This window comes from Anas acuta, chromosome Z, assembly GCF_963932015.1.
Source record: "Anas acuta chromosome Z, bAnaAcu1.1, whole genome shotgun sequence".
Classification (NCBI taxonomy): domain Eukaryota; kingdom Metazoa; phylum Chordata; class Aves; order Anseriformes; family Anatidae; genus Anas; species Anas acuta.
Window position 1 is genome coordinate 24,652,681 of NC_089017.1, and position 13,948 is coordinate 24,666,628.

The window sequence follows — 13,948 nt, forward strand, 5'->3', positions numbered from 1 at the left end:
AAAGAGAGGGTTTAAGTCACACTTCATAGGATTCTCAGAGAACATCTATTTTTAATCATTACTTCGTCTCTGAGAGGCCACTGCTGCAATACCGCCAAACCAGTCATGAGGGTAAACGGCTGGTGATGTGTAAATACTTACTCATTGATTAGTCTGTGGGTCATAGCCTAATAGCATGTATTCCTGAGCAATTCTTCTGCAGAACAGGTTTTTTTTCTTATAGTGAAAAGTGTAAGTGATCGAGTGGATGTGGTAGTAGGCCTTGCGGTGCAATAGCAATCTGCAAAGGTCTTTCTCCATACTCCGAACTTAAACACAAATAGGTTGCTTTTTTTTTTTTTTCCCCTAATGCAAGTATTAATTATATCTGCTAGGACAGTATCTTTTTGCAATACTTCTTTGGTTGGAAAATATGACTGAGGGATTTGGCTTTCATAAATTTGTTTTTTGTATGTGTGTGGTGAGTGTGGCTTTTGAAACAAATTTGGATCTTGAGGTACCTGTGAGCTTGCCTGTAGCTGAAGGCTTATTTTCAACAGCACTTACGGGCTAAGAAATTCTTCAAATAATCCTAAAATAGACATAGTAAATACAATATCTAGTTTGCTAGATCCATTAATCAAGAGGAGCTGTGAATGACAGGTATCCTTTCTACAGCCAGCCGTAGAATCGTGTTTATCAAAGATGTTTAAGAGCTATTTATTTTGAAGGCAACGAAGAATCTTTTTGTACTGTGCCATTAACTTCCTTCTTTGTTCTTCTGTTCGTTTGTATATATATATACATATATAGCTCGCAGCAGTGATACTTCATGCTTCGGATTTTAAGAAAAAACAGGATTTTTTGTCATTGCTATGTGGAGGGAGACATGTGGTGCTGATGGGAGGGAGGAGGACACAGAGCTGTGGCTGATGCAGGAGTGCTCTAGGAGCTGTCCAAGGTGGCTAATGGGCACAGCCCTGGGGAAGGGGCTGCCAGAGAATGGGTGAAATGCAGAGCTAAAGAAATTAGGAATTTTGAAACACTGGCATCAGGTAGAGATGAAGTGACTGAGAGAGGGAGGAGGTGTATAAAATATACATAGGTGTATAAAATATACATAGTTCCCATCTGCAACATAAGTGTTGCAGAAAATGTGAGCAGTGCAACTGTACTTTTTTTTTTTTTTTCAGGATTTGATAAATGCAGCATCTGTCAGAGCTTTTCTTACGTGCTTTATGATATCACCATAGCAGTCTATATGCTAAAAACTTGCTCATTTTAATTAAAATTGTTGTATTCCTTTACAGTACTGAGTTGTAGCATCTTCCTATAGTAATATTTTTGGTCCTTCAAATGTCTCTGTTTAAAATAAATAAATAAATTCTGGTGTATTCACATGTGCTAACTGTAGCTAGAAAAGCTTAGCTCCTCCTACAATCAGATACAAGAGAATGTGACAGCTTCCTTTAAAAGCATTAGTTCTTTTAAAATTCACCCATATCAGAGCAGGGTCTGCACATACTGGCATTACTGGAAGTGCATTCTTACAAGAATGAATGCCTTACAGGTTGAAGACAACAAGGGAAACAGTAACATATGACTCTGTTGATGACGTCTTGCAGGTGAGAGACTGCCTTGAGTCCAGGGACCACAACATACTTCTCAGGGTGAAAAGTTTCTTGTACAAATGTAGCCCAGAATCTCTGAACCTCATAAACCTGTAATGTTTTTCAGGTTCTTCCCATAAGTTATTTCTGTCCCTGACAGGAGCAATTTAAAAATTAAGAGCCCATTCTGAAAATAGATTAATGCTTCACTTGTTCTATTTCCACCCCCTCATACCTTTACAAAAAAAGTGGCACCTGTAGCATTTGTCTTTGCTTAAATAATACAGTGTCAGTGTTATAAACAATGAAGCAGATTAATTGACTTTTGAAGTACACTAGCTCATTGGGCTCTTTTATTCATAGCAGAAAAAAAAAATGGTATTTACTAAAACAAGAGAATTATTATCCTGGTGATTTCTGAGGAGTATGAGCGTACTGCAAATATCTGTTTTCTTTCTTGAATTCCGAAGCATAGCATTTTATTAATTCGAATTGAATAACAGATGAGGATGACGTCCAGTATCAACTGTGGTAGCATGAAAATTCAGAAGACTGCTTTCCTGCTGTGATTTCATATAATCATAGAATTCCTTGGGTTGTGAGGGACCTTAAAGATCATATAATTCCAGCACTCCTGCCATGGGGATGGATGCCTTCCACTAGGCCAGGTTGCTCAAAGCACCATCCAACCTAGCCTTGAACACTTACAGGAATGGGGCATTCACAGCTTCTCTGGACAACCTGTTCCAATGCCCCACCACCCTCATAGTAAGAAATTTCCTCCTTATATCTAATCTAAACCTAACCTATTTTAGTTTAAAGCCATTACTCCTTGTCCTCTCACTACACTCCCTGACAAAGAGTCCCTCTCCAGCTTTCCTGTAGATCCCCTTTAGGTATGGGAAGGCTGCTATAAGGTGTCCCTGGAGCCTTCTCTTCTCCTGGCTGAACAACCCCAACTTTTTCAGCCTGTCTTTGTAGGAGAGGTGCTCCAGCCCCTTGATCATTTTTGTGGCCCCATCAACTGGACTTAATTCTAATACATCCATGTCCTTCTTCTACTGAAGGCCCCAGAGCTGAATGCATGACCCAGGTGAGGTCTCAGGAGAGCAGAGTAAAGGGGGAGAATCACTTCCTTCAGCCTTCTGGCCACACTGCTTCTGATGCAGCTCAGCATATGGTTGGCTTTCTGGGCTGCATGTGCACATTGATGGCTCATGTTAAGCTTCTTGTTGAGCAACACCTCCAGATACTTCTCACTGGCTACTCTTCATCCATTCTCCCCCCAGCATGTATTTGTATTTGGGATTGCCCTGACCCAGACCCTTGCACTTGGCCTTGTTGAACCTCCTGAGGTTTGTACAGGCCTACCTCTTAGGCTTGTCCAGGTCCCCCGGGATGGCATCTCTTCCCTGTGGTGTAGTATTGACTACACCACACAGCTTGGTGTCGTTGGCAAAATTTTTGAGGGTGCACTCAGTCTCACTCTCTGTGTCACCAGCAAAGATGTTAAATAGTGCTGGTCCCATTACTGACCCCTGAGGAACACTGCTCCTCACTGATCTCCACCTGGACATTGAGTCATTGACCACAACTTTTTGAGTACAACCATCCAGCCAAAGCCTTACCCACCAAGTGGTCCATCTGTCAAAGCCATGCCTCTCCAATTTAGAAACAAGGATATTATGGGGGACAGTGTCAAATGCTTTGCGCAAGTCCAGGTAGATAATGTCAGTTGCTCTTCCCGTATCCACCAATACTGTAACCCCATTGTAGAAGGCCACCAGCTTTGTCAGGCACGATCTGCCCTTATTGAAACCATGCTGGCTGTAACCAGTCATGTCCTTATTTTCCATGTGTTTTAGCATAGCTTCTAGGAAGATCTGCTTTAATGCTTTTTTAATGTCTGTTCTTCTCTATCACACTTTGTAGTTTGACACAGGACAGGTTCTGCTCAGAAATGTGAGAAGCCCTCCAACTCTGAAAGAATGTCTGACTTCAGTATAGAAAGTAAAATGCAGAATGGCCAGTGGCTTCATTTGAGTTTCACATATTTCTGATGATCAAAATGTGCTGAGACCAGAAAATCAGTTAACAAATACAAGAAAGCCGAAGCAATGCATTGTCCCTTCTGTAAACTAATAACTTTTGAACTGCTTTTAAGCAAATTAAATCCATCATTTTTTCCTTCTCTTAGCATATAAGGTGTTTTCCTCTTGTCCATGGGTTTTATGTCCCTTTTTTTTCTTTAACATAAAAAAATATGTGTTTTAACATAAAACTTATTTTTTCCTTTATGTGAGTGAAATGAAACAGTCACTAAAATCTGAGCCTTTAAACAAATGAAGCTTTAGAAGGAGTCAGCTTCTGGGTTCTTTGCACTTAGCCAGTAAAGCTAACAAAGTAAGTGAAATACACCTTCCTATTTGAAACAATAACACCATTACTAATATCAGCTAAATATTTCAGTTTCTTATTTTTTTTTAATATTATTTAAGGGAAAATACTGCGATGTACATACAAAAATATTTTTTGTTTTCTGTTATATCTTAATTAAGTATAAAGACACTTTTTCGTAATACATTCTAAATACAGGTAATGTTGAGGTTGAGATTACTCACAGACAACATATGTACTGTTTGTAAATCTTATAGAAGCCTCTGAGAGCCTGTGGAAGGGTTTCTTCCTCCTCCCCTCCCCCAGTCAGTATCTCATGCTGTGAGCATACATATTTGTTTGTCTATAGTGTTTAGAAGTGCTGAAGACCATCACTGTATCATATATTAAGGTGAAGATCTGGGCTGTATTGGACTTGATGTTCCAGATTCATTTTTCTGCCTACCTTCCAAGTATTGCACATTCCATGAGAACCTGATAGCATGTTAGATTAAACATGACATATGATGAAAATTTTCCTGGGTTATAGGTAATCTAACACTATTCTCACAATATGTTTCAAAATAGCCATTCTTGTTCCTTTAATGCTTTTGGAATGACAACCAACCTGGCCTTGCTTAATCTGAACTAATTTTCTAGGTCGTATCTCTGATTTCTCAACATTGTGATGTCTAAATTAGTTTCAGAATAATGATGTTTCTGCATGTCACTATCAATCTCTCTTTAGATACCACTAAATTGCCTTTCAGGCTGCTTATCTCAATTTATTACAGTCAGAATCTTTCCACTGTCCTCCCAGCAAGGGGACAGCTAGAACAGTCTGTCCTGTTTATTGTCCTTTCCTCTCATCATAGTTTAAAACAGAAGCTGTAACAAGGGGCAGAATCTGGCGAGTCTTTCCAATTACTAGCCTTTCACCTTTCTCATACCATGGCTAACCATTTAGTTTCTTGTGTGCTTCAGTGGTCTTAACTAAAGATAATTTTTTTTCTGATGTGTTCTATTGAGCTAATAAACCAGATATATGAAGGTGCTGAAACAGTTTTGGCAGAGTATGTAAACATTATAGAAAGAGAACAGATGATCACTGGGTTTTTACAGGAAGGAGTGAGGATTTGTAATTTATTGGATGGTATTGGAATGATATTGTTTGCAGGGTAATATGCTAGGCCACATAAGCAATGTGTTAGGCACTATGAATGCCAGAAGTGGGTACATGACAATGTCTGAAATGAGTTATAGAAGGGGTCCAAGTGAAACACATAGCACTGCTATTTGAAATTGTGGATTTGGATACATTGAGGAAGCAAGAAGATCTGGATGTTTCTAGATGACTGCAGAAGAGAGAGTCCATAGTCAAAGAGGGCTCCCAAATTATAGATGGTTGGGTTGGAGGAGAATGGTAGTGTTTTTTGAAGTGACAGTTAAAAAGAGTCATGGGGAAGGTCTGCAGAAGAAGAAGAGCAAGTTACCATTGTCACGTTGCATTTCACTTTTACAGTAAACATGGGAATGTGAGACTGAAAGATACTTCTTGCGTTACCATATCTTGTCAACTGCTGCTTCAGGTCACACCATTTTTTATAGACTTTCTACTCCATATCATACTCTACTTTAAAGATGGATGGGTTTCCTGGTGCTGCATTTAGTTTTGGGAAGATAGGTTTGTCATCTGATTGTTGCAATTTCCAGCTTAAAAAATGTATTGAAGTTCAATATGCACACATTAAGTGTAGATCTGTATTTTCACAGTATTCGCCAACAGAACCTTCACCAAAATACATCCAAGCGCATCAGGAAATGTAGGTTGTATAGCTGCTGGGAAACAATTGTATTTCTTCCCCAGATCAATTAATTTATAACATAATCTTTATAGTATGATATTTATTATGCTAGATTTGTGAGTCTTATACTTCAGTCTTATACTGAGTTTCTGGAAAAACTATGAAAAAGCCAAATTGTATATCTGATGCAGCTTCATTTATCTGAAGAGAGTTAAGGACTAACTGAGGAATGGATTATTCACACTTCTCTGTATTTCTTCGGTATGTTAATAGACTGTGTAGTTAAGTTCTGTAAGGCAGTTCTTACTAGAGTACTAATATGTATATAGAGATAAAACACTATTGTAAAGTTTTTTTCTTCAACTATTCTTTTATTATGACTTTCTCAGATAGAAACTACATCTGCATACTGAAAACATTTGGAAGATACTTATCCATGAAGTTCACCTACAGTACACAGAAATAAAATGAAAGAAACTTAGACTCCAATAGGAAAGATTTTTAGGTTATCATACTGTTTTTCAGTTCTTTGGGATCACTGGTTCTGCAGAACTGTGATCACTTGAAATTGCAGAAGACAAGACTACCTGTTATTTCCCTTTTCCTGGCTGAGTGAAATACATTCTTAATATAACCACCCTTGGTTTGACTACAGGTGGAGTGGCTCTTGTGCAGGGCTTCAGTGGGAGTGGCTGGTCCATCTAATCAATGACACTGCCGCAGGCTCCTGCAGCACAGAAAGTAGAAATTACACGATTTTAATGGTTGCAAAACCCTTCATACCTGCTGTGAGCAGTTGGGGGGATATGCCACACTGGAGAAGCTGGTTATTCTCCTCTGGCCAGTACTCCACCTTGCCTTCATTCCTACAGGTCCATCACAGGGAGTCATTGCCCACCTGAACTTTCTTCACTCTGCAATCAGTGACATTGTGTTGCTTGTGTAAAGGAATTTACAACTGCTGCACCCACAGCAGATTAATCACCAAGAAGACCCAGGGGGTCTCACCGCAGGTGAGGAATGAGCATACCTTCCTCAGTACATTCCTGCTAAACATTTTTCAGTAGACCATGGTCTGACTTAGGGACTGTATTCTTCTGGAAGGTTTTGTGAGAGGACTTTTCTTTACTCGTCTTTGCAATTAAGACGATAGCCTGGGCAACACCAGCATATGAAGAGTTAAGATCTGTTGCCATACAATTAAACCTGGTAACTCTAAATCCTACCTTAGTAGTTGCCTACAGTTTTCTAATAATCCTGTTTTTTCTTCAGCCAACATCACTTTGTTTATTAGAAAGAATATTAATTGTCAAGTAAAATGTGAAACAGTGTGAAATGCATAATGTTACAAAAGGTTAAAATTAATCCAAAGAGTTACATTAATAGCTTTACTGTAATATTCTACACCCTCCATTTGACTGTTTTGAGGTTAGGTACTTTGTACTCCTGTGTAGTTAAGAAACAGCCAGTAATATTACAGTAACTTTAGAGAGAGCAGAAACAAAACAGATATTATAAAATATTGCTAAAAGACTCTGTATCACAGATTCCAAATATATTGCGCTGCAATTTGTCATGTTTATATTGAATGTTTTATATTGTGTTTCAGACTAAGTCAGTGAACTTTGTTTGCCAGCTTTATCTGTCTTGTGAATCATCTGCTATAAAGATAACACAATTAAGACCCACAAGTATTTTAGTCTGTCATGTGAACAGCATATCATATGAAAATATAAAGAGTTTTATCACTTTGTTGCTACAGTACAATTAAATAATATCAGAATTGAACCACGCCCACATTTTTTAATCTTTTAACCATTATCAGAGTTAAATAATTCTCCCACTGTCTATCAGCATCAGACAGAATCACTGTCTCTGCTCCATTGAAAAAGAGTTTCTACATGCCGAAATTACAGGCAAACAGGAAAAAGAAGTACCATGTTGTTGTTTTTTTCGGTGAGGGGCATGGTGTAATTCATTACTTTACAAAATGACTGGTTGTTCTCCAGAAATATACACTGGATTTATTTATTTTTTCCCTCATCTTCTTCATAGCTCATTCTTAAGGATCCTTCCCATGATAACGCAGTGAGAGTTGGAGATGATTTGCAGTTTCTGTGGTGTCATGCACACTGGTGGAGTGAGAAACCCTCTCAATTAACATCATGCAGCCCTGTGTCAGTGTTGTCATCCCTAAGTGCAAATAACATAATAGGCAGTCCTACCTGTTGAGTATTGAATTTTGGCTTATATTCTCTTCCAATCAGATGCAGGACCAGGCATGTCTTTGCATGGGCTTCGCTTACTTATTTCTAAATTCTGAGTTTTTGGCCTGTGAGTGAAAGTAAAGAAAGTCAAGCCACAAAATGTCTTGTCATCTTGTTCTCCAAGATACCATGTTCTTCAGAGTGTTTAAGCCACAACGATAATAACATAAAACAGTTAACTACAGTCACTTCATACTGCATGTCCTGATTGGATTCAACTACTCTAGTGGTTCTGAGTTTTTAAATTTGAGATCTGACTTGTGTTGAATCCCAAGTTGTTATACAGAAAAAAACTTAAGGACTTAGCCATCACTGTCTGCGATACAGAAAAAATTGCAAGTAGTCTCTACATGCAGTGGCTCACATGGCTGCTGAGGACAGCATGTTTTGGCAAGTTTACAGTAGCTGTAGTATTATCTGTGACATTCCCCATGTAAGCTAGTACAGATGAGCCCAGAGATTATGAAATTTGTTTAAACAAGGGGGTGTTTCTTTTCTTACTCATTTCCAAATCTATGTCATGAACTGCAGCATACTACTATAAGAGAAATGTAATAATTCTGTAGTCATTCCCATGCAAATAATATGCCATTTTCCATAGAGAAAGTTTCAGGGAAGGAAAAAACAAAAACAAACAAAAACCACAGCAATATGGAAAAAGACATACTTTTAGTAGTTAGGTGCTGATTAATAATTTTTCACCAGATGCCCAAACATCACAGTTACCTTTGCAGCTCTGCAGAACCTACAATTTAGTAGTCTCCCAGGACACATTTTGACTGATTTCTGTGGTTTGCTCATTACATACGCGTACGCAAGGCTGACTGGTTCTGTCATGCTCTCATACAGCCATCATTTCCAGGTTCTGAAAAGCTTGAGGGCTGGTAGGTGTAATCAATTGACCGAGTGCTACCTGCAGTGCAGTCAGCTCCAGATACTGCTCCCCTTTTCTTTGGTAACACAACAGAAGAATTGGGTCATCCTATAAAGAAAAGTGTATTCCCTCTAGATTTTTATGCTGTAACTCATGGGACTGTCTGGAAGATGGGTAGTAACAGATTTCTTTTGATGTACTCAGTTTTTGTGGTTTTCTTCAGATCTTTTTTTCTTCCTCACCCCTATCTTCTCTTAGTTTGCATTTTTAACCCTTTTTGAATATTTTTCTGTCTGTTACCAAGTTTGCTGAAAGACTCTGCTACTTGGGTGAGTAATGCCAGGGCATTTGTTGTTGCTTATGGGGTCAGACAGATGTGGCCTTCTCTGGCTGCTTCATGCTTTGCAGTCGCGAGGGCACAGAATACAGCTTTCACTTTCTGCGTTAGTATTTGCTGGGAGGGAAAGTGTAGATACCATATTATACAGTATGTAGTGTTGATGCACAGTTGAAAGGGTAAATTTTCCTCAGAAAATTAAATTAAAGCCATGGGATTGTACTGTTTACACACCTTCATTCCCTTATGCCTGCTGTTGCAGAAGTCTGGACCCTAAACGGTGTGTGCAATTAAGCAGTAAGTAGACGATTACTATTACAGTAATAATCTTAACCTAAGTTAGCCACATGTGCAAGAAGGAAAAGCAAGGAGAGAAGGTAGAAAGGAAATAAAAACAGTTTATTGTGGAGAAGAAGAGTGGCTGAAACTGAGGAAGGAGGAAGAGGGAAAGTGGGGAAAAATGATGTTCAGCACTTTAGAAAAGAAGAAGTAAAATATTACATAAATGTTAAACAGATATAAAGACAGGAAAAAACAAATAGTAGAGGCATTGCCTACTGTAGAGTTTGTAGTTGTGAGATGTAATTATACATGTAAGAATTATTTTCACAAATAGTGGAGTATGAGTAGCATTCATAAAGAGAAAATAACATTTTACAAGACTTTCATTTATACTTGTTCAGGGTTGCTGTAATTGGTGTGATGTTAATAACAGTAGTGACCACATGAAGTATATTCCTGCTGGGTCACACTTCTTTTTGTGTGTTAGAATTCCCAGGAAGAAAATTCCAGTGACTTGGTTATTGAGATGAGGATCAAAAAGTTCTGTATCATCCAGTTCCAGTACATAGGCAAATTTATTCTGCTTACTAACCATCTCTTGTTACTGCTACCAAAAAAAAATCTTCCTATTTTCCCATGCTAAATTCTAACAGCAGATGGTAGGTGCTATCTTCACTTAAATGGTAGCTGCATTTTACTGTGTTTCGTTATTGTGCAGAAGTTAATATGGATATGGTTGCCATGTCTGATAAAAAATAACAGTGTGAACATGGAAGTGAAAGCAACAATGCAATTACTGTCACTAGATAAGTAATACCCCCAACAAAACAATACAAACAAAACAACAAACAAACAACAACAACGACAACAAAAAACACTATTACAGGTATACAAGCAAAAAAGCATAAGGAAACTCTGGTAAATTTTTGAGAGGACCTGAAAAGTTTTTGTAGTAAAATTCAAAGAAGTAGAAAAGCGACCTCTGAAGAATGAACATGAGGGTGAATCGTTCTACCTTATAGTAATCCTACTAAATGTATAATGATCAAACTTTCCAGATAGTCCAATATTACAGTTGCCACTTGGCACGTAGTTACAAAATGTCTTGGTCACTCCTGATCAGGAGAAGGAGGCAAAATACGTTTTCATCAACTTTATTTCAAAATGCAGTGGATCACAAGTATCCCCCTTTCTTTGTATCATAATTATCTTTTTTTTTTTTTTTTTTCCCTTTAAAACATCTAAGGTATAACCTGAAGATAGACACAACTCAGAATCACCTGAGTTAGTGCTAGACATCTTCAGTGTGCGCATCTGCACAGTGCTTGTGACATTCCTTCCTGTAGGCTAACGCTTCATTTGAAGGCACATTTCTGACTACTCTGGGCAACGTTTGCCTGTTTCTGTCACAGATAATACATTGTGTATGTCCATCTTTATTAAGACTGTGAGGAATATGTCTAGCATCAAGAGCCATTTGCAACATAAGCTTGGTAGGATCAGAGCAGGAGTGGGGGAGTCTGGTTAAAATGGAGGTTGCTACAGGTACATGTCTGTAATCTTGTTTGGCATGGGAATGCTCTTTACCTTGTGTCAAGGTATGCAAAAGGAAGATGTCTTCCACTGTGCTATGTGATGAAGAAGGGAGCAGCATCTAGGGAAAGGCACATACTTCCTCACTGTTGTAAATCTCTTGCAAGCTTCAGAAATACAGAATCAGCTGTACATCAACCTGACAGCTGTATCCAGTATGTAAAGTAGAATGCCCCGTATCTTATCATAAAATGTAATTGCACAATGTCTTATAATAATACAGTCTAGTATTGCTGCAATTTAAGCATATGTCTGTCTTAATTGTGTGAATAGTCTGAAGTCAGGGAGAATACTTATATGCTTATGTTCAGCTGTTACACTGGTATTTGCGGGATCAAAATCTTAGCAACTTACTTCAAAACATGTAACCATTTTACAAGCTGAGTAATCTTTCTTGGGCTTATCTCAGAGTGCTGATTAATTATTTTCAACACTTTTAGCTTAGCACTGGGTTAGAAGTAGAGAGCATTGCGTCTTATCGTTCATAGATCAAGGGCATTTACATAATATTGCAAATATCTTCAAGACTATTAAGATTCAATGTGTTGCAAGGAGTTTAAGCTGTCTTTGTTCATTGGAAAAGAACACACCAATCAAAAATCTTAATAGTTGCTCCCATTTGCCTGGAAACATGTTAACATGTTCATTTTCCTTATTAGCAGTAAAGACTTGCTTGGAATTTATAATCTGCTTCTATTTTCCTTCATTTTGTTTCTGCAAGTGCAGAACAGAGGACAGTTCATTGTCTTTCTGTGCTATCAGAGGAAAATTCTGTGCAAGTAGCTAGTTTACATTTTTGTGTCAGCTAACATCCAGTTAGACAACAGAACTATCACAAACCACCCCCATGGTGAATCTTTAGGGAAGATTCTTTCTATATGAGAACATTAATGAGTTTCTACTATAGTACACCACTGAATAAGGGATCCCTATCTCTTTTTTTCAGTACCAACAGTACAGACCAGTTGTCTGTGGATTTGCCTAAATCTGTTTTTGAACCTGCTGGTGTTGTTTGCTTCTACAATTTCAATCACTTAAAATGGGAGGCCTGTCTTATCAGCCTCTTTAGTCATATGTTACAATATCTAACTTAAAAGCCTTGTGTACCATCAAAAATAAAACTGAAGGAAGAGGCAAGTTTGGCTTGGGCGCTACTAGCTTTCCTGGGATGCTGCAAGTTTACATGAGTCAATGAGGATGGTAAAAGCTGGATGCACCTTTTTTGCTTTTGTGTTGCAAAATATACATCACTGATGTCACCAAAACACAAAGGGATTTAAGCAATTCCATTAACTTCAGTGAGTCTGTTAATAACTTCATTGAGGCTATTAATATGAAAAAAACCTTTCACCACTCAATGGGTAGTGAAAGCTTTTGAGTGGCCTTGTCTAATATCAAATCTAGTTAGAATTTGAGTCTCTCAATGTTCCAACTAGCCAGGACTAATACAGTTCAAAGTTCATGTATGATAATGATGTTTCCTTTAAAACAACGTCTGTAGTAGAGATGGTATTTAAGACACTTATGGGAAACACTTGTGTAATGTTTTACTTATTTCTGTGAACCCAGACTAGGAAAATGAAAAGAAGGGATAAAGAGTAAGCAAGTAAAATACAATTTATGAAAGTGCAATGCAAAATAATGAATTCAAGAGTATATTCAAATTAATGAGTCTGCAGTTGCTTAAGAAAACAAGTTGTGCTGCTTTCTGAAAACACTGATGAATACATTTCCTATACCAGTGATTTTCACTTTTTACCTCATGTTAAAATAGAAAATGAACATAATGCACATCAAAATTTGAAAGAAATTTGTCTTTCAGCCTATGATTTATTTTGTTCAGAAGCTAGAATTATTTAATAATTCATTGAATCCAAAGATAATAAGAATACAAAGTGCTTTGCATCATGGCTGAATTACTAATTATACTCGTTGTCTAATATTTTGTAGATTGGTCATGTAGAAGAATGAGAGTGAAATATGCAGAATATTATTTTATTTGATCAGTTTCCTTGAAATCATTAAATTAATTTAGTAGTTATTAATTGTAGTCATGCTCTTTTCTGGTTCTGTACAGTGGTAAATACTGAAACTATTGCTGCTGCATAGGTATATTTTCAACAATGCATCCAAAGTACTCTATCATACCACTTCCTTTTTAATGTGCAATAGTGCTTATTTATTATACTCATTTATTAATGACAGCTTGGGATCTTCAGATGCTAGTGTAAACAGGTAAAAAGTCACCACTGGACTGGACTGATAATCAGAAGGCATAATCAAGATGTGTCCAAAGACACATCTAAGAAATCTTCCAAATTCACAATTATTTGTGGTGTTTATTACTGTTACTATCACAATATATAGAACAGAAAAGGAATACCTAAAGGATTTGTTTTAGAAGTTCCACCACAGTGATAAAAATGTGTTTAATGTTCACTTTTTTTGATTTATTTACCTTCTCTTTTTCTTCCCTCTTCTCCACATCTCCCTTATAAATTACAGCTAAACCATGTTGCATTTTTAATATGTCTTTTAGGTATTGGAGTTGGCATGCTGGTACGGGAATACGGCAAGCTGTCTAACTTGGATAAATTCTACTTTTCCTTTCCTGGGGAGGTGCTGATGAGAATGCTCAAACTCATCATTCTGCCATTAATCATATCAAGTATGATCACAGGTATGTATGACTGGAACTGTGCAGTTTGCTGTTGTGATTTTCAGTGTGGTTTAACTTTTCTTTCTAAAAGAAATAACCTTCAAAAACAATTTGATGGAACTATATAATAAAAAATACAGATGCATACATTTAGAATACAATTTTC

At 37.5% G+C, this 13,948-nt stretch overlaps 1 protein-coding gene across 1 annotated transcript in view; it reads left to right on the plus strand.

Moving 5' to 3' along the window:
• SLC1A1 (solute carrier family 1 member 1) overlaps positions 1 to 13,948 on the plus strand; it is a 61,937-nt gene that overhangs the window by 3,213 nt on the left and 44,776 nt on the right. The window contains exon 2 of the mRNA XM_068666909.1: positions 13,663 to 13,803. Coding sequence (XP_068523010.1) covers positions 13,663 to 13,803 — 141 coding nt within the window. The remainder of the gene's footprint in view (positions 1 to 13,662; positions 13,804 to 13,948) is intronic.